Below are 21,116 nucleotides of genomic sequence, written 5' to 3' on the forward strand. Positions count from 1 at the left end.
ATGTCAGTTCCAATGTCTCAATTCATTCCTCCCTTCCCCCACCCATGTTCACACATCCATTTTCTTCATCTGTCTCTGTTCCTGCCCTGCAAATATGTACAATTTTTCTACATTTCACATATATGTGTTAATATATGGTATTTTTCTCTGACTTCATTCTTTGTGACAGTCTCTAAATCCATCCACATCTCTACAAATGACCCAATTTCATTCTTTTTTATGACCAAATAATATTCCATTGTATATATATATATGTGGTGGTGGTGGTGTTTAGTCACTAAGTCGTGTCTGACTCTTGCGACCTCATGGACCCACCAGACTCCTCTGTCCGTGGGGTTTTTCAGACAAGAATACTGGAGTGGGTTGCCATTTCCCTTTCCCAACCCAGGGATCAAACCTGTGTTTCCTACATTGGCAGGTGGATTCTTTACCACTGAGCCACTTTGTGTGTGTATATATATATATATACACACACACACACACACACCCCCCACATCTTTTTTAATCCATTTATCTGTTGATAGACATCTAGTTTGCTGGTATGTTGTGACTGTGTAAATAGTGTGCTGCAGTGAACATTGGGGTGCCTGTGTCTTTTTGAATTATGGTATTCTCAGGGTATTTGCCCAGTAGTGGGGTTGCTGGGTCGAATGGTAGTTCTATTTTCAGTTTTTCTAAGGAACCTCCATACTGTTCTCTATAGCAGCTGTATCAATTTACATTCCCACCAATAGTGCAAAAGTGTTCCCTTTTTCTCCACACCCTCTTTAGCATTTATTGTTTGTAGATTTTTTGATGATAGTTGTTCTGAGTGGTGTGAAGTGATACCTCATTGCAGTTTTGATCTGCATTTCTGTAATAATTAGTGATGTTGAGCATCTTTTCACGTGCTTCTTGGCCATTTGTATGACTTTTTGAGAGAAATGTCTATTTAGGTCTTCTGCCCATTTTTTGATTGGGTTGTTCAGGGTTTGTTTTTCTTCTGATATTGAGCTACATGAGCTTTTTGTATATTCTGGAGTAATCCCTTGTCAGTTGCTTTGTTTGCAAATATTTTCTCCCATTCTGAACCTTGTCTTTTCATCTTGTTTATGGTTTCCTTTGCTCTGTGAAAGCTTTTAAGTTTAATTAGATTTATTTAATTTTTGTTTCATTATTCTAGGGAGTAGATACAGAAAAATCTTCCTGTGATTTGTATCAAAGAGTGTTCTTCCTATGTTTTCCTTTAAGAGTTTTATAGTGTACCATCTTACATTTAGGTCTATAATCCATTTTGAGTTTATTTTTGTGAATGGTGTTAGTGTTCTAATTACATTCTTTTACATGTAGCTATCCAGTTTTTCAAGCGGCATTTACCAAAAAGACTGTCTTTTCTCTGTTGTATATTCTTATCTCCTTTGTCATAGATTACATGACCGTGACCATAGGTACGTGGGTTTATCTCTGGGCTTTCTCTGCTGTTCATTGATCTATAGATCTATTTTTGTGCCAGTACCATACTATCTTGATTACTGTAACCTTGTAGTATAGTCTGAAATCAGGGAGCCTGATTCCTCCAACTTTGCTTTTCTTTCTCAAAATTGCTTTGGCTATTTGGGATCTATTTTGTTTCTATACAAATTATAAAGTTTTTGTTCTAATTCTGTGACAAATGCCATTGGTAATTTGATAGGGATTACATTGAATTTGTAAATTGCTTTAGGGTAGTATAATTGTTTTCACAGGATTGATTCTTCCAATCCAAGAACATGGTATGTCTTTCCATTTGTTTGTGTTGTCTTTGATTTCTTTCTTCAGTGTCTTCTTGTTTTCTGAGGACAGTTCTTTTGCCTCCTTAGGTAGGTTTATTTCTAGTTATTTTATTCTGTTTTGTTGCGATGGTAAATGGAGTTTTTTTCTTAATTTCTCTTTCTGGTCTTTCATTGTTAGTGTTATAGCAATGCAAGAGATTTCTGTGCATTAATTTTATATCCTGCAACTTTACCAAATTCATTGATTAGCTCTAGTAGTTTTCTGGTGGCATCTTTAGGATTTTCTATATAGAGTATCATGTCATTTGCAAACAGTGACAATTTTACTTCTTCTTTTCCAATTTGGATTCCTTTTATTTATTTATTTTTCTTTTCTAATTGCTGTGGCTAGGGCTTACAAATTGAATAATAGTGGCAAAAATGAGCATTCTTGTCTTGTTCCTGATTTTAGAGGAAATGCTTTTAGTTCTTCACCAGTGAGATGGTGTTTGCTGTAGGTTTGTCATATATGCTGTCTCTAGGCAGATTTTAGGCAAAAGTAAGAAAAGTATTTTGGAGATTGGTCAAAATGAATATTTATAATATAAAAATGCTTAATTCTTCTTTATCATTGGATCTAAACATGAAGAAAAAGCAGTTTACTCCCCAGCGGTAAGAAAACAAGTTTTCTAGGAATAAAAGAAATTTCAGCAGAATTGTTTTTTTTATATTATACTTTTGAGTATTTACTGAATGTGTTATTTGTGTCTTGTAGAATGGAGATGTATGCATTTCAATTCTTCATCCACCTGTAGATGACCCACAGAGTGGAGAACTGCCCTCTGAAAGGTGGAATCCTACTCAAAATGTCAGGTAAGGAATTACATAAGGAATAATCTGGTTTCTAGCTGGCTCTTAACATCGGATATAATCTTTTAACAAGTACAAAAGAATCCTTTCTATATATGATTGCTTTGTTTTATGCTAGAGCTTTGTAGCATGCGTGCATCATTCTGAAGAGTTGTATTTATGGGCTAATAATGCATATGTTGCTCATTTCTGTGTTCACTTTGGAAGAATTATTCTACTCTTAGTTCTTCCTTTTGCATTATCTGAGTTCCACCCTGCTGCTTTAGATTTCATGACTTCTGTGTTTGAATTGGTTGCTTCTGTATTATAGGACTCTTACTACTATTTGCTGAACAGTCTTAGTGTTTACACTTTGTTTTAATCCATTCATCAGTTGATGGACATTTCAGTTGTTTCCACTCATTGGCTATTATGAATAATGCCGCTGTGAACATTGTATGCAAGTTTTTATGTGCACATGTGTTTTCATTTCCTTGAACTTATTCCTGGAAATGGAATTGTGGGGTCATAACTCAGTGTTTAACTTTTCAAGGAACTGCCATGTTTTCCAACATGCCTATACTAAATTTTTAGTGCATTCCCACCAGCAGTGTGCGAGAATTCAAATTTCTCCAGATCTTTGTTAGCACTTGTTATTTTCCGTGTTTCTTATTATAACTATCCCAGAATGTTGACTGGGTATTCTTACTTCAGTTTTGTCATCAGTGTGTTTCTTCTAAAATAACTTCAAAAAACTTATAATGGTTTTAGATTATCAGAAAAATTATGAAGTACAGACAGTACCCATGTTCCCCACACCTGCCAGTTTTCTTTGTTGCTAACATCTAACATTAGTATGGTTCATGTATTATAATTAGTGAACTTGTATTAGTACATTATGACTGATCAAAGTCCATATTCTTTCACGTTTCCTTAATTTTTACCTAATGTCGTTTTTTCTGCTCTAAGATCCTACACTTTATAGATAGCACATTATATTTAATAGATGTTTCTTCTTATACAACTGCAATAGTTTCTTCGACTTTTCCTTGGTTTTGATGACCTTGACAATTTTGAAGGGTGTTTTATAGAATGTCCCCCAACTGGGATTTTGTTTGATGCTTTATTTCTGCTTATTATACTGAAGTTATGAGTGTTGGGAGAAATTAAGGTAAAGTACATTTTTATCATGTCATATCAAGGGTATCTACTGTCAGCATGACTTATTACTCTTGATGGTAACATTCATCACCTGGCTGAGACTTGTTTTTAGGATTTCTCCACTGTAAAATTCCTCATTTCCGACTTTCTGTTCTGTATAAAGGAAGTTCTAGGTGCAGCCTATACTAAGGAGTGGGGAATTATATCCCCAGGAGGCTGGAATATCTGTGTAAGTTATTTCAGGTTCTTCTGTATAGGAAATTAATCTGCTCTCCTACTTGTTAATCTTTTTTAATGATCTGGAATCTAGTAATTCAATTAGAATCTCCATTTTTGTCAAAAGTAAAGAATTAGAAGCTTCCTGACATATGCAAGCCTCTCTTACCTGTTTCTTCAAGTTACGTATTTGCTTCCCACTCTCTGTAATGAGTATACCTAAAAGACTGTTCAAGACATGTGAGATACTTTTGATTATGCTAGTTACTCAATTCTTTTTAGGTACTTTGTTCTATCCAGTATACAGGATTGGGAAAAATGGGTATATTTTGGATTTCACCACATCTTGCAAGTATATTTTCTTAATCAGAAAAAAATGACTTCCCTTTTTAATTCAGGTAAATGTGTTGATACACCTCACCTTGACAAGCATTATGACAATTATAACACCTGATCTGACAATAATTCTCAGATCAGGTGTTAAGACTTGCCATAAGTTTATAATGTCTATGAAATAAAGAATCATTACACATTTCCAATACTTTCTGCTTTGCTTTAACGGGATTCTCCCTTGGGTTTGAAGCATTTCTCAACAGTATTCAGAGATGGAATTACTGAGTTTGTTTTGGTGAAGATGTAATTCCAGCAGCCCCAATCTATACATATCTGAGTTTATTATACTCCACCAATAGCAAAATACTCTTAAAAAATCACTCTATGCTTTTAACAAAATTATTTATGAGGAAGGAAAAACATCGCTATTTGTAAATTTCTCTTTGTTTTACTCTTCTGACGTTTCACCCGCACTAAGCAAAGCACCATAGAAATACTTGGGATGTTTGGGAAATATGCATTTCTTGTGGGAAGGGAAAGGGAAGCTGGAAGGAACTGACGTGATATTTTATATTATCTCCAGGGTCACATGTATATTAGTTTCAAGACGATTGCTTTGCACAGGATCTTTTAGGATCATTAGGAAAATTAGTATTTTTCTGCCTCATCCCCTCGTATCTAAGCATCATACCACTGTTAGCTGAGTATTTGTACCTTTAGCTCATACATACTTTATTACTTGAATTTTCAGCATCAAATAATACACTGACACTTGGATGTAAAAGAAAAGGAAATCTTCCGCTTCCCCCTTCCCCTTCTAGCTTTTAAGTATTATTGTTTCTGCATTGTCAGGGTTATAAAACTTACAGTCTGTACTGTAATGTGACATAATCCCAGTTTTTAAAATTCTTATTCCTGTTGTTAGATCAAGTCACTATTTGCTGCTCATTATTTTATTTCTTTTGGTCTATTAATTGGCTGAAATTTGTTCATTAGTAATTTCTCAAGGGATTGCTCCTAGGAGCCGTATTTCACTCCCTGAATTCTCACACATGCAAAATATTATGTGTTTGTGTATATGTGTATATTAGAGTATACTAGTGTATTTGCCATTATATTTCAAATGACAGATTTTGACTAGAATGTAAGATTTCAGGATCATGCTTTCTTTCCTTGAGGATGTTATTGACATTACTCTGTGGTTGCTGTGGAAAAGTTTGGCTACCCTGTTTCTCATCTCTTTCAAGAAAAGGATTTACATATTGGGGAAGATTTGTTGAAAAATTGGACCAAAACTGCAGAGTTGTTCTTTAAGTGATTTTGGTGCTTGTTTTTCAGGGCTAGCATTAACCCTAGACTAGAAGAAGGAGTTCTGAGGTGTTAGTGATTCTTGCTTTTGGAGGTTGAATGTTGAATCGGATGCTTCCCATACGACCCCACCCACCCTTTGAGAAAGCAAGCCTTCTCTCTTTCTCTTTTTTTTTTTTGTGTGTGGCTTAAACAGTAGAAATTTATTTTTTCACACTTTTGGACACACACCTCCCTTATGGCAGAAAGTGAAGAGGAACTAAAAAGCTTCTTGATGAAAGTGAAAGAGGAGAGTGAAAAAGTTGGCTTAAAGCTCAACATTCAGAAAACAAAGATCATGGCATCCGGTCCCATCTTTCATGGGAAAGAGATGGGGAAACAGTGGAAACAGTGTCAGACTTTATTTCTTTGGGCTCCAAAATCACTGCAGATGGTGATTGAAGCCATGAAATTAAAAGACACTTACTCCTTGGAAGGAAAGTTATGGCCAACCTAGATAGCATATTGAAAAGCAGAGACATTACTTTACCAACAAAGGTCCATCTAGTCAAGGCTATGGTTTTTCCAGTGGTCATGTATGGATGTGAGAATTGGACTGTGAAGAAAGGTGAGCGCTGAAGAATTGATGCTTTTGAACTGTGGTGTTGGAGAAGACTCTTGAAAGTCCCTTGGACTGCAAGGACATCCAACCAGTCCATTCTAAAGGAGATCGGTCCTGGATGTTCTTTGGAAGAATTGATGCTAAAGCTGAAACTCCAGTACTTTGGCCACCTCATGCGAAGAGTTGACTCATTGGAAAAGACTCTGATGCTGGGAGGGATTGGGGGCAGGAGGAGAAGGGGACGACAGAGGTTGAGATGGCTGGATGGCATCACCGACTCGATGGACGTGAGTTTGAGTGAACTCCGGGAGTTGGTCATGGACAGGGAGGCCTGGCGTGCTGCAATTCATGGGGTCGCAGAGTCGTACACGACTGAAAGACTGAACTGAACTGAAGGTGTTGGCAAGGTTGGTTTCTTCTGAGGCTTCTGTCCTCAGTTTATCTCCACATGGTCTTCCCTCCATTCATATCTGTGTCCTAATTGCCTCTTCTTATAAGGACATTCGTCATATTGGATTAAGACCTGTTCTGAGGACCTTATTTTCACTTGATTACCTCTCTAGAGACTCTGCTCCATATATAGTTTGAAGTACTGGGGATTAAAACTACAGCATAGAATCTGAAGCCTTCCCATTCTTCAGATGCAAAGCCCAAAACAAGATTTTTCTTTGTATTCATGTGCTGCCCAGGTGGAAAACCTATTACCATTGCCCATAGCAATTCAAATTTTTTGCCTTTACTACTGTGCAAATATACAAAGACTGTATTTGCCTTGTCTCAGCTTAAAATATTATAATTTTTTCCCCCCTCAAAAGAAAGGACTGTTTGGGGAGTTCCCTGGTGGTCCACTGGTTAGGACTCAGCGCTTCACTGCCTTAGCAGGGTTCAGTCCCTGGTCAGGGAACTAAGATCCTGCAAACCACACAGCATGGCCAAAAGAAAGAAGAGAAAGGCCTGTTTCTCATTTAATCCAGTCCTTTGTGGGCAAGGAACTCCTTTCGTATTACTCTGCACTCTTAAAACTACCTTAACCTACTTTGGGTACCAGCATCAGTATTTTTTCTCTCTGGACCCTGAGGTAACCTGAGCCCCAGTTGAGAAGCACCTGGACTACACATCAAGAGATTGCTTTCCTTGCCTTTATGCTTTTTTATTTAGAATCTTTACAGCCAGAACTTAGTTATCTTTAGATTGTCCCCTTGATCGTTACCCACCGCTCCAAAAGGTATTTGCATTGGAAGTCATTAGTGAACTTCTCGGACCTTTTTGTTTCTTCATTCCATGGAATTATTGGATGACTCTTCAATGTATTGATCTTGGAGTGGGCAAGTAATGGGAGAGTTTTGGTGTTTGTGTATTTCTAGAGAGGGCATGGTGTTTTGTATGACTTGGGGAACGTCATCTGGAACTCCTGGTGATGCCCAGAACTCTGAAAAGTCAGAAAAGCACTACCTAATATGAAACACGCCACATTTGTCAGTGTGTTATTTGTTTTAAGGTAGTAAATTGTATGTATTTCTCATAGGTTATTTACGGCACTGAAATATCAAGAGGCAAGATATGAGGTACCAAAGGTTATTGTTGATACCTGCTTGTTGCTAAATTATCTAGCACTTGTCTGCCTCAGGATTCTAAGCTCCATATCGAGTTTAAGGCAGTGGAAGCGGCAGAAGGTTCATTTCAGCCTGTGTTGTAGGGTCTTGACTGCTGAATGGCTCTGTTATCTGAAAGTGGTTCCATGTTCACATGTGTTTGGACTTCTTCATGACCACGTGCACTAGTCTTTGATTTAGCACCTCAGTGAACATACTCAGAAGATAAAGTTGTGCAAGCTTTTGTAACCTGAGGAAGAGGAAGGAATTTGTTACCTTTGCAAGCCTAAGTCGATTTATATCACAAGACCTGTTGAGTAGTGAGAGTTGGCTAAAGGGGAAAGCAGGGAAAATGCGCTGTGCTACACTTGTAGGGATCCAGAGCATCAGCCAACTAGTTTCCACTAAGAGCTCAGTAGTCTCCTCCTCTTAGAGGAAGCCGGCATACTTTCTGGAAGAAGAGATCCACAGCCCTGTCCTCAGATGTCCAGGATTAAGTTTAGAGGACGGGAGTTCCTTACAGAATTGGGAAGTTTTGGAGAAGTAGGCATTAGTCAACAAAAAATGAAGTTGGGAGGGTTGGGACCCCTGATGCTGCCACGTGTTTGTGATTAGGGGCCCACAGCACCATGCCTCCTCTTCTCAGTGGAAGAAACAAAATGTGCCTTAATTCATATTCTCTCAAGAACCAAATGAGAGCTTTCTGTGGGTGGGTGGGGGTTCTCTTAGACTTTGCAGTAGGATTCACAAGTGCTTTCTTCTACCTGCCATATCTACTGCAGGCTCTTGAATAGGAAAGTGGTCTTTGTTAAGGATTTGCTTTCCTCTGAAGGATAGAAAAGTGTTTTCTTTGCCATGGGACCAGATTTATGGATCCACTCCAGAGGACACACTGTCACGTACAAGGGTCTCTCAGGAGTAGGCTAGAGTGTTCTCCTGTCTGGTCTTCTCTACGACCCACTGAAAGGGAAGGGAGCAAGTGGCACAAGTGCTGGACAGCTTAAACTGTGTGTATAATATACTCGCCAACCTTTTTGAGTCACAGTACATAGGAAAAATGAAATTATACTATTTGTAGATTACAGTGTATTAAACTGAAAATGCTCCTTTGGCCAGAAGTTACCATTCCAGAGGCTCAGGTTGTCCCAGGTCCTCCCCACCCATCTGCCTAAGGGGAATCACAAACAACTTTTCTGTAACCCAGACACAACATACTGGTTGGGAAACTTTGAATAGGATATTGCAAATGGAATTGCTTCAGAATTCTTCATTAGTGTTGAGTCCTTTGCTAGCACTTGGTTGTGTGTCTACTGCTGTGGGTGGGTTGTTTTTATGAAGGTGTGGCATTGTTGTTTGCAGGTGTACTAGATGAAGAAGGTTAACCCCATCTGAACCAATGGCATGGATTCCATGTACCCCCCCAAAAAAATGATTTCTGCTCTCCAGACAAAGGGAGGAAGTGAAAACATGCTGGATTAATAACTGTTATTAACAAATATTATCACAGTCTACTGTAGTTAGTGTCTGATGCTTCTGAAAGCATCATGATTTCAATTTAGGGAGTCTATGGTACTGGAAGTGATTTTCTTTTCTTAGAGATGGATGATTTACCATTTTTTAAAATTGTACTTTCCAATTTGGTGTTTCAATATGGTATTTACATTGCAACATATAAAAAATCAACTTGATGAACACTCCTGGGAAGTCTCCTAATTCTGTTAATATAATTTATCTGGACCTGTGTTGTCCAGTAGCCACTGTTATATTGGATAACACAGATTATATGTTTCCATCACAGAAAGTTGTGAAGCTATAGTACTGATCAGGACCATTAATCTGTACCAGAGTTTGTCCTTATTCTGCTTATTTTTCAAACAGATTTTGTATGTTTTCTTCTGAAACAATCCTTACAGAATTTTCTACCCATATTTTTCTTTTGCTTCTAGGATATTGTCAGTCCATTTCCCATTTTTGGCAGTGATGAGTTTCTTTGAATCTTCTTACTGTAACTACTGAAGAAATCCAGAAGGATGGGTTTGGGAGTTACAACAAGGAGTTAACCTAATAGAAAGGGGGGGGGTGCATATATGTGATAAATGGATTTTAACTAGATGGGAAAGTTTTCTTTGAAAGTGCCTTTGTGGTAATCTTGTATAATCACATAACAGAAACTCTTTACCCTTTTAAGGAGAAGGTTTCATCAAATCAAACATCTAATTGCCCAGTTCCCTCCCTTTATTTTTTGCTTGGAGTCAGGAGCAAAAGGTTATTTTGCAACAACACAATCTGTAACCTCGCAACAATGAGAAAAGGTAGAGAAATTTAATTTTTCGTCCCATGTTTCTTAACTTCATGCACATAGCTTTTAGGGGAGAAAAAAGCATGAGAACTATTTCAGACATTCCTGGATCTTACTGAGTTTATTTTATCTAACAGAAACTTCATTCCCTGTAATTAAGGTATCTAGTATTATCTGTGGATGAAAATTTTTCACAGAATTTCTGAGCCCTAAGAGATCAGGGATGGCATCTAACTCTCTCACAGTTGTACATTCAGCATCTCACTTACTGCCTCTGGTACAATAGTAAGTGCTTAGTAAGTATTTTTGAATAAGATTTCTATTATTAAGAAATTAGTTCTTCCATGTTAAGACTGTTGCTTTTTCTCCATTCTCCTGCTTAACTCTTACTTGCTTTCCTTAGAAGTACAGGAAGGAAATACATTTGTATGTAATACTGGTTTTCAGATCTTCTAAGCAGCCATGATACAAATTAGATATATGGAGTCTAGCATCATTTTTACCCTTTGCCATGAAAAGATTACCTTCAAGCTAAGTATTTTTTGCTTCTGCTTTTTCCTTTTGCTCTTAACTAGAGTAATGGAAATATAAACAAAAATAAACAAATGGGGCCTGATTAAACTTAAAAGCTTTTGCACAGCAAAGGAAACAGTAAACAAGATTAAAAGGCAACTTTCAGAATGGGAGAAAATATTGCAAATGAAATAACTAACAAAGGATTAATCTCCAGAATATATAAGCAGCTCATACAGCTCAACATTAGGAAAATGAACAGCCCAATCAAAAAATGGCCAGACCTAAACATTTATCCAAAGAAGATATGTAGATGGCCAATAAACACATGAAAAGATGTTCAGCATCACTAATTATTAGAGAAATGCAAATCAAAACTACAATGAGGTCTTACCTCATACCAGTCAGAATGGCCATCATCCAAACATTTACAAACAATAAATGCTGGAGAGAATGTAGAGAAAAGGGAATCTCCTATACTGTTGGTGGGAATGTAAAATGATACAGCCATTGTGGAGAACAGTTTGGAGGTTCCTTAAAAAACTAGGAATAGATCTACTATATGACCTAGCAACCCTCCGTTGGGTATATACCTACCCCCTACCCCAAGAAAACCGTAACTGAAAAAGACACATGTACCCGAATGTTCATAGCAGCTCTGTTTACAGTAGCCAGGACACAGAAGCAACAGATGTCCATCGACAGATGAATGGATAATGAACCTGTGGTACAGATATACAAAGGAATAGTATTCAGCCATAACAGAATGAATTTGAGTCAGTTCTAGTGAGGTATAACCTAGAGTCTGTTATACAGAGTGCAGTAAGTCAGAAAGAAAGAAAACAAATACAGCATTAACACATATGGAATCTAGAAAAACAATGATGAACCTATTTGCAGGGAAGGAATGGAGAATCAGAGAATGGACTTGTAGACACAGTAGGGGAGGGAAAGAGTGAGACTAACGGAGAAATTAGCATCAACATATACACACTACCAGGCGTAAGATGGATAGCTGGTGAGAAGTTGCTGTGTACACAAGAAGCCCAGTGGGGCCTCTGTGTGATGACCTAGAAGGGGAGATGGGGGGAGGAGAGGGAGGAGGGAGGGAGGGAATGTAGGCATAATTATGGCAGATTTGTGTTGTTGTATGGCAGAAACCAGGACATCATTGTAAAAATTAAAAAGTATATATATATACACACCCATATAAAAACTGTATGGCATTTAAAAAATAAGACGCTGCAGTAAAAAAATTTTAAACCTTAAAAAAGAAAACTTTTCATTTTTAAAATGTTATTTGAAAAGCTTCCAGACGTCTGATTTTTATAGATTGAAACATGTTGCCAATTAAGACAGTACCTTCTACAGAATTCATATTTTGGCCTGCAAACCAACCTTCATGCTAAACTCAGATTCCCTCTGCGTTGTCTCCCAGATAGCAACTTATTCCTTGTCTAACCAGTACTGGAAACAAAATTTGATACTCCCCTAAAGCCTCAAATATTATAGTCTTAAATTTAAAACAAAAACTTGTGAATACTGTGAATGTAAATATTCATAGCTGACCCTTTTTTCTTGTTTCTAGGACTATCCTGTTAAGTGTAATCTCATTGCTTAATGAGCCCAACACCTTCTCCCCAGCCAATGTGGATGCTTCGGTTATGTTCAGGAAATGGAGGGACAGTAAAGGAAAAGACAAAGAATATGCTGAAATCATTAGGTAAAGTATTTTGTTTCGTCTTCTGTTTACTTCAAGTCTTCATACAAAATCAAAGTATATCCTAGAACCAAGGGCTTAAATTGAACTTAAATGTCGACTCTGTGTTTGCCAATTAGATTTATCGTTTGGGAAGAGATTTGTGCCTGAGCCTAATGATACTGGCTTTTGAGAGAGCAGCAGATCTGATTTCCAGAACTTCCATGTTCTTTTTTTTTTTTTTTCTTCTAACTTTACAATATTGTATTGGTTTTGCCATACATTGACTTGAATCCGCCATGGGTGTACATGTGAGAACGTCCATGTTCTGGCTAGTCAAGTTTGCATACTCTTCTTTCTGATCAGTTTAGGGACACTGTTCTAGGCTTTCAACATGTCCTGTAAGTGTAGCAAACACCCAAGGTATTCCAGATGTCTATTCCAGATATTTTTGTTTTCAAATTTTTATTAATGAAATCCTATAAATTATTAATGTTTTTAACCATAGCAACTTCTTCTAAGAATCATCCTCGCCTTCTCTAACTCCCTTACCCTACAATCGTTATCAGCAACTGTAGTACATGATTTAACAGAACGGAGTAAGAATCATGCCATGCCTCATATGACCTTTTATAAGTTAACTTTATTTATTTATTTATTTAACTACCCCGGGTCTTAGTTATGGCATGTGGGATCTTTAGTTGCAGCCTGTGGGATCTTAGTTCCCAAACCAGGGATCAAACCCACATCCCCTGCACTGAAAGTGTGAAGTCTTAGCTGCTAGACCACCAGGGAAGCCCCTGTCAGTTAACTTTTGAGGGTCTTTAATTTTCCCGTCTGTAGAAGGAAAAAAAAGGTAGATGGTATTAGGCTCAGCCATTCATTTCTAGTTATATCCTGCATAGAATAAAAGGTTTTCCTAACAGTACTTAAGGATTGGTGGAGCCCCAGGGACAATCCCAGCCCATTCTGTATATAGGAATTTTAGTAAGCACTAGAATTTATTTTAAAAGTCCCTCTCTGTAAATCTAGTTGGCACAATATCATGTGATTTTTTTTTTTAAATGCATGTCATCTGACAGCTGAATAAGTTATCTGTAAATCACCTGCAGACCCTCTCTCTAATTCACAGTCATTTAATGAAATTACAAGGATAGAATCTGGGCATCTGTATTTTGTTTTTACCAGCCACTTCGGTGACTGGTTTTTACCAAAGATTGAAGATAACTAGTGTAAGTAGTAAGTAGTTGAGTGTGGAAGTGGACTGAGGATTTGAAAATGGGAATTCTTCATAAAATTGTCAGATGGAAGTCTGATGTTCATGATGTTCAGGCACAGTCTTTTTCCTTAATGGAATTCATATTTCTGTTTGTAAACAAACAAATGACTGTGTAATAGGATAACTGCAACTGCTACTGCTGCTAAGTTGCTTCAGTAGTGCCCGACTCTGTGCAACCCCAGAGACGGCAGCCCACCAGGCTCCCGTGTCCCTGGGATTCTCCAGGCAAGAATACTGGAGTGGGTTGCCATTTCCTTCTCCAGTGCATGAAAGTGAAAAGTGAAAGTGAAGTCACTCAGTCGTGTCCGACTCTTTGCGACCCATGGACTGCAGCCTACCAGGCTCCTCTGTCCATGGGATTTTCCAGGAAAAGTACTAGAGTGGGTTGCCATTGCCTTCTCCTACAGAACCATAAACAAGATACAGTGGAAGGAATATATATGTTCCTAGGAGAGAGAATACATCTTAACCAAGAATTTTTCAGAGAGAGGGAGAAACATGTTTACTAAAACACAGGTGTATGACAGCATGACATGTCAAGAGAATCGTAAATTCTAACTTGAGAATTGATGGGAAATTAAGAAAGGCATCAGGTCTTAAAAGACAGTGAAGTCAGAAGGAGGAGATAGAGTGTCACTTAAAGACTTTGTGTGAAAGGATAGTCCTATTTGAGTTCCAAAGCAAAGTGATTGACCAGGAGACCAGCTGAGATCTGAGGAGGCTGAGATGAAGAAGAAACTGACGAAGTGACAAACAAGAATAAGAAAACATTTGAAAATATTTAGGACTTTGAAGTAAGGAGCTGAGAGAAGAAAGATGGGAGAAACTGACCACAGAGGTGGATGGCAACAGACCAGACAGATGAAGACTTGCTGCGTTAGGATTCCATCAGGACGGAGAAGGGTATAGCGCTCAGAAGAGAAGTCTAGGCTGGACCCTGATGATTTGAGTGCTGTCAGTATGAAGGGTTAGAACCATGGGAATGGATAATGTGGTCCCAGGAAAAGATTGTGAGAAGAGAGATTCAAGCCTGAAAGCCTCAACACTAGCATGCAAGGCAGCAAGATCAGCTGAGAGGAGTCTAATTAAAAGGAAGACAGGGAGAATAGTGGTTTGATGTTTTAAGTTCAGTTTCTCTAACCCCTTGAGGGATCAAATTTTCATTCTTGCTGAAGGAAACAACCTTCATGCATTCATACAATCAGTATTTGTCGCACAGCTGTGTATGACAGACTGCACTCTAAGCAGCAGGGGAACATAATTAACTAAGATAGACAAGGTCTTTGCTCACATTCAAGGGTGAGAATAACAGAAAAGTGAACAAGTGAGGAAGTAGGATAATATGAAGGAATGACAAGATGGCTTCTTTTCTGTCAGAACAAGCCTCCTCTCAGGTGACATGTGTTCATAAGTTCATATGTGTAGGGCAGGACTGATCCACACAGAAAAACTAGGTGTGTTTGAAGGTACTAAAAAATACCCCAGAGTGGTCTGAATGTTTTGGAATTGGAGAAAGCAGTGAAGTGGTAGGGAGGTGGATCATGCAAGACTTTGAATTTAACATGAGATATTTGGATTTTACTCTGAGTAGGAGGATTATTGAGTTGTTGGGGCCTGGATTCTAGGTTTAGTGTGAGACCAACTGGAAAAAAAAAAAAAAATGTGAGGTTATCTCCAGTTAACCAGTATTTGAGATCCATGGCTTCAAACACCCTTCAGAAGGGTCATTATTAAGTGTCCTTCAGACGGGTACCTGATGGGCTAGAACTTTTGGTGTAGTAGAGGGTATTTGTCGAAGATCTTTTAAGTAGATAGGTTCTAAAGTTCAAAAACCCAAGACACAAAGATTTTTGGATTATTTTGGCCAATTATAAATCCATGTTCCAGAGACTTACATAAACTATCCTCTCTTCAGGAAACAGGTGTCAGCCACTAAAGCCGAAGCAGAAAAGGATGGAGTGAAGGTCCCCACGACCCTGGCGGAATACTGCATCAAAACTAAAGTGCCTTCCAATGACAACAGCTCAGATTTGCTTTATGACGACTTGTACGACGATGACATTGATGATGAAGATGAGGAGGAGGAAGATGCCGACTGTTACGATGATGATGATTCTGGAAATGAGGAGTCGTGACGTGCTCCTTCAAGGCCCCTGTACTGCCCTGCCGTCTCAGGCCAAAGGGAGGGGAGCAAGTGGGGACCTAGCAGTGGCCCCTCGGCAAAAAGCTATCACGGGGGTGGGGAAAACAAACACGGCTCCTGCTGACTCCCCTTATGGATCTCAGTTTGCTCCTTTTTATGGACCTCTTAATGGAGAGAAAGTAATCCTCCACAGAATGTCTGAATTCTTGCATTCTTTACCCTTCCATCACTGTATTGATTTTTTTTTTTTTTTTCCTTTCTTTAAATCCAAACTCTTGCCTCACTTCGTCTCTACGAAGCGTTCACAGCAAAACACGTTTGGTCTGTTTTTAGATTCTTGAAGAATTAGTCTTTCACCAAGACGTTTAATGTGTTTAAAGCTGGGAACCCATTGGGAGTTCACAAGTGCTGCATATGCTGGGTAGCAAAAGAAAACAACCACAAAACCCCCAGAAAACAAACTTTTTAAAAGCAGATTTGCCAAGGTTTAGCTGCTCATTTACGTGTGTGTGCATTTGTTCAGCCCCATGATGGTGAGTTTTGTTTCTTAAGGCTGGGGTACAGTGGGCGGCAGGGACTTTGTTCTGAACCTGAGACATGTTCCTAAGGGCACAGAACTGTTCAGCCTCCAGGAAATCATCCTCACACAGAAGAGAGGAATCAGATTTTGTTTTTTGAAATTGGGATCTAAAGCCTGAAATAAATATTCATACTTTACATAGAACTGATTGCTATTTATTTTGAAGGCAGAGTTATTTTTGCCCCCCAGGGAGTGGGGAGAGAGTGGGGGGATTAGCGTGAGTGTGTGTGGAGACTTAGTGATGGGAACAAAGATTTAAAATCACTATGCCAGTTTTGGTTGATGCTGCTGGGGGAAAGTCAAACTGCTGGTGACCACTGTTGGGAGAGAAAACATCTGTTTCATATATGTAACATGGCCTTTCCCTGAAAGATACACTCTCACGAGCATTTTTTTTAAGTAGCGAGGTTTTAATTACTCAGTATTAATACTAGGTGCATGTGTTTAAGATTTTGGTTTTCATTGAGCTGCTTATACTGATAGTGGTAACTGTGGATATATGTGAGACCTGAGTGACTGGTTCCTGTTTTCCTCACTGGATGTGACCCCAACTTTTGTCTCCTTTTGATATACTCGGGCTGCAGAGTGCAAGCAGCAGCTGTGCATGGAGCTTTCCCCTGAGCTGCTTTGTCTCTTCTGGCAGGGCCAGGGGAGTTGGCTGCAGGCAGTGTCCAGGCAACGCTCGATCTTCCTGCCGCACAGTTGCTGCAGCTTTGATTTCCCTTGTGCCGATCGTGTGTTACTTCAATCAATATCAAGTTCCATCAGCCTTCACCAACCAGGGACTTCTGTACATGGCGATGATTTTTGTTTCTTGTGGGGGCGGGCCAGTGCATAAGAGGGCAGTGTTCTTATCAGTGGGAAAAATACCGCTATAAACTTACTTCAGATCCCTGTGCGCTAGCATCAACACCTTTTCTTCAGATCCTACAGCTCAGAAAGAACGAAAGGGTTGATGAGGGACGGGTAGGATGGATCCTAGGACAGAGTAAGTGATGCTTAGGTCCTTAGTTCCTCCTTCCTTTCTGATCTCAGGGTTTTCATTCGCTCTTCAAACTCTCCAAACATTTGCTGACTAATTCCCAGCAGCCCTCTTTGGAATCTTAGGTTTGGTCTAGTATTAAATCGGGAATGTTAAACGTGCTAAGGTTCATATGGGACAATGTTGAGCCTGGTCCCAGAATCTGTCCAAACTCCATGGGGCTACCTGCACCTCTGAATCAACAACTATGGTCAGATTCAGAAAACAAAGCAGCTCTCCTGTGATGAAACAGTGATGTTGAAAGTAGCTTTTTACGCCCCACATGTACTCCCACCCTCCACTACTAGACACACACACACCGCCACGTTTACAGCCAGTAGCTTGGTCTTACTCTTGGAACCCTAAAACTAAGCCTTCCCCTTCCTGCTGAAGCATTTCTCTCCCAGGGCAGGCCAGACACTTTGGCATTGTGGGAGGTGCTGTCCATTAGGCCCTGTGGCCTCTGTTGCACACTGACTCAGGGAGCCAGAGAGCCAGGTGGAGGTTGTACCTCTCAGCCCTTTGGGGTTTTACTTTTGAGGGTTAGGTTTGCTAGAATTGCTAGAAGGTGGACGTTCGGATAGCTCTGACTTGTAAACCCAGGTGCTGGTTCCAGAGCTCTGTAACACAACACAGGAGACTTTGAGCATGTGATTGCTTTTGGGAGTGGAGATCTTAGGCTCAGGCCACAACCTTGGGAGTACAGTTGTGCTCTTTGGTGTAACATGAATTCAGAAACCACCCTGCAGTTTGAGGTTCCTTCAGATTGTAGCGGAGGCCTCTGGATGCTCTTCAGGTCTGTGTTTGAGGCTGGGTGGACAAAGTGTATCATCATGATTTTGTCGTTGCTTCTCAGTCTTCCCCACTTTCATTTCACATCATTCCAGAGTTCTTTTCTGTTAGCCAAACTTTTTTGTAGTCCCTTCTTTCCCGGTAATTACTTGCTTCTTTATTTGCTGGTTTCCTTATGTTTGGAAAATACATAGTAAGTGATTGAAGGGGAAAATGTGTAGTTCTCCACTGAAAATTAACCCTCCACCCCACCCCACCCCCATCCTGATTTTAAAAAAAGGTTTACATTTACAAAGATTCAGATGCAATTTTCAACTCTTCTGAAACCAGCAGGACACACCTGACTTTAATAGTTTTCTTAGCTGAAATTGTAGATGTTTTTCTTCAGTTTAACTTATGAGAAAAGATTATCTGATGCATTTTGTGTTCAACTTCCCCTTTAGTGATTTATTTTTGTCTTTTTCTGCCCATCTGTCTACTAATAAAATGTGAAATAAAATATACCTGTATTGCTACTTCCCCATGGAATGACCCTTTTCTTGTGTGTTAAAAGGTGGTCTTAATACTTCCTATGTTCCCAGTTTATACACAGGACTCAGCTGAAAATTTTTTAAACAAATCCTTACTAGTTTAAGAAAGGTTACTAAAGAAAGACAAAGCCATTTGTTAACCTTAATTCTGAAATAGGGCACAATCTGCTGGTACAAGTAGGTCGGTGGACTGATGGACAGGTGCTCCACTGCCCTCCTTAGGCAAGTTTTTTGTTTTTCTTGTCACTCACTGGTCATCTTAACTTCCTGCTGTTAAAATCAGTGATTAGGAGGCAGTAGGTGCCATGAGAGTGGTAAGTTTCAAACTGTGGACACTTAACCTTTTTTTAAGCCAGCCAGCAGTGCTCAACATATCTGACCTCTTAATTTTAGAGGTCAAAAGCAGCGAAAATGAGGACTGACTGTGCCCCGGGCTGGTTCCGTCCAGCATGCTGACCTGAAACAAGATGCTATGATGTAATGCTCTGGGCAGCACCTCAGGGCCCTGAACTAGCTGCCAGGTTGAATCACATCTGTGCCTCGATAAGCATGGAGATTTGCCTCCTGGCAAGAGATGTGGATGTTTTATGGCCCCAGTTCCTTCTGCACTGGTGGCCTGAAATCAAGGAGGAGGAGCTTAAGGGAAGTCAGAATCCTGGCCTCAGGTGAATAGTTCCTTGGGACCTTCTAGAGCAATTTAGCTCAGGACCCACTTACCTACTTCACAGCACCTTGACTCACTTGTTACAGTTATCAGTCAAGATGGCATTTGGCTGATGAAAAGCAAAGGACAGAGTTTAACTATTCAAACTTAAACTCTCTCACAGGCCTAGAACTGTGTTCTCAGCTCTTACCTTGGGATGGAAAAGAAATTACCCTGCTTGTCCCCTAGGTCTGTTACAGAGTTGCAAGAAAAGCAAAGGTAAGGGGGCAATGTCTGTGCTATGTCAGCGGGATTAGCTACCTTGTCAGCGGTATCTTTTACCTTTGCCATCTCCCTGAATGCTGACTGGGGCAAGAGACGGGCCCAGCAAAGTAAAGAATACCCAAATACCCACTGAAGCCCTGATGACCTATTACCAGAAGACATGAGTTCTGCTTCAACCCTGTGAAGTCCAGGTTACCTGGCACTGTAATAAAGATGCCTCTGCCCTGACCCCTTCCTTCAGTCACACCATACAAGAGACCAAGCATGCTCTCTGAACTTTATTAGGTGGAGTTTGGGCAAAAGAGAAAACCTCCAAAATAGTCACCCTCCTGGTTCAGGACAACTGGAACAGAGGAGCCTTTGCTGAAGATGTGCTCTCACCGAAATGAAAGCATATCTGATTATTTTTTAAAGGGGGGAGCTGACTGGCTGAATATCTGAGCGCAAATTCAGAATTAAGAATGGTCAGCCAGAGGAAGGCAAGTCTGGGGACAAGACCAGATGCCCCTGCTCTCTATGGAGACAAATAGGTGCCACTTTCATGTTGGGTGGGGGATATATCTCTGCTATTCCCAGATCAAGATTTGGAGCGAGGGGAACATGACAAATGACAAAAGGACCAGTTTCTCAAAAAGTGAGGGAGAAAGTAATTACACAGGGACAAAAACTCAAATAATGGTTTACAAGGGAGCAAGATAAATCGTGATTCTTCATTGGTACCTGACCCTAGTACCCGAACTGTGCCCTAAGCCAGCCCCTCCAGACACTGCCCGTGCAGGGGGCTATGGAGAAGGCCTGAGGCAGAGGGGAGAGGGCGCTGCTTTTGCTACAGCAACAAGGGGCTTCAGTGGGGAGAGTAGCAGCTGCTCCCCACTCCCCTAAGACTTGTATCACATTTACAAATACATACATAAATACATTACATACAATAGCGAGTCTGGGAGGCAGGCTCCCCCAAAGAGGCTCGGCTGACACAGTTACATGTCTCAGGAATTCTAGGAAAGGGCGCTGGGCTCCCAGAGAAATGGGCTCCATGTGTTTTCTCCTGCCCAGGGGAAGCCCGCCCCGCTTCAGGGTTCAGTTTGTCCAGTATGGAGAGTTGCCGTAGGCAGGTTTGGAGGCTTGCGACTTGGGCTGCAGTGAGCTGGGCTGGTTGCGCTGACCGGAGCCGCTCTGAGGAGGAGGAGAGAAGGTGGTCAAGGCTGCAGCGGACCACCATCACCCCCGCCTGGGTGCACAGGGCCAGGTAGCCGCTGCCTCCGACAGCTCACCTGAGCATCCTGCGGGAGGTGGTGGTGCAGCAGCTGCGAGGGAGGCTGCTGGTGGGCGGGCAGGATGTGCAGGAACGGCGGGGGCGCGTACCCGGGCGCCGCTCCAGGGGCCAGGGGCCCGGTGGAGCCCAAGGCCGAGGGCAGGCTGAATGGGGGTGGAGTCCCTGCATGAAATCCCTGCTTGTCAAACGTCTGCAGGGCAGAGAGACAACAGTGAGGGCCGGCCAGGCGGCACCTGCCCCAGCCTGGCCCCCCAGCGCCAGGCCCCGCT

General features: G+C 40.5%; 2 protein-coding genes across 4 annotated transcripts in view; one reads left to right on the forward strand and one right to left on the reverse strand.

Annotated features, from left to right (window-relative positions):
• Positions 1–18,639, forward strand: part of LOC120866303 (ubiquitin-conjugating enzyme E2 R2) — a 101,492-nt gene extending 82,853 nt beyond the window's left edge. The window contains exons 3-5 of the mRNA XM_040243945.1: positions 2,506–2,603; positions 12,191–12,325; positions 15,496–18,639. Of these exons, the coding sequence (XP_040099879.1) occupies positions 2,506–2,603; positions 12,191–12,325; positions 15,496–15,715 (453 nt within the window). The 3' untranslated portion in view covers positions 15,716–18,639. The remainder of the gene's footprint in view (positions 1–2,505; positions 2,604–12,190; positions 12,326–15,495) is intronic.
• Positions 18,640–19,837: 1,198 nt separating this feature from the next.
• The window catches only part of LOC120866311 (ubiquitin-associated protein 2), a 112,316-nt gene continuing 111,037 nt past the window's right edge, over positions 19,838–21,116 (reverse strand). For all 3 annotated transcript variants that reach the window (XM_040243966.1, XM_040243975.1, XM_040243955.1), the window contains 2 exons: positions 20,846–21,037; positions 19,838–20,747 (listed from right to left, as the gene is read on the reverse strand). In XM_040243966.1, coding sequence (XP_040099900.1) covers positions 20,652–20,747; positions 20,846–21,037 — 288 coding nt within the window. In that variant the 3' untranslated portion in view covers positions 19,838–20,651. The remainder of the gene's footprint in view (positions 20,748–20,845; positions 21,038–21,116) is intronic.

Source organism: Oryx dammah, unplaced genomic scaffold, assembly GCF_014754425.2.
Source record: "Oryx dammah isolate SB20612 unplaced genomic scaffold, SCBI_Odam_1.1 HiC_scaffold_1, whole genome shotgun sequence".
In the NCBI taxonomy this organism is placed as follows: Eukaryota; Metazoa; Chordata; class Mammalia; order Artiodactyla; family Bovidae; genus Oryx; species Oryx dammah.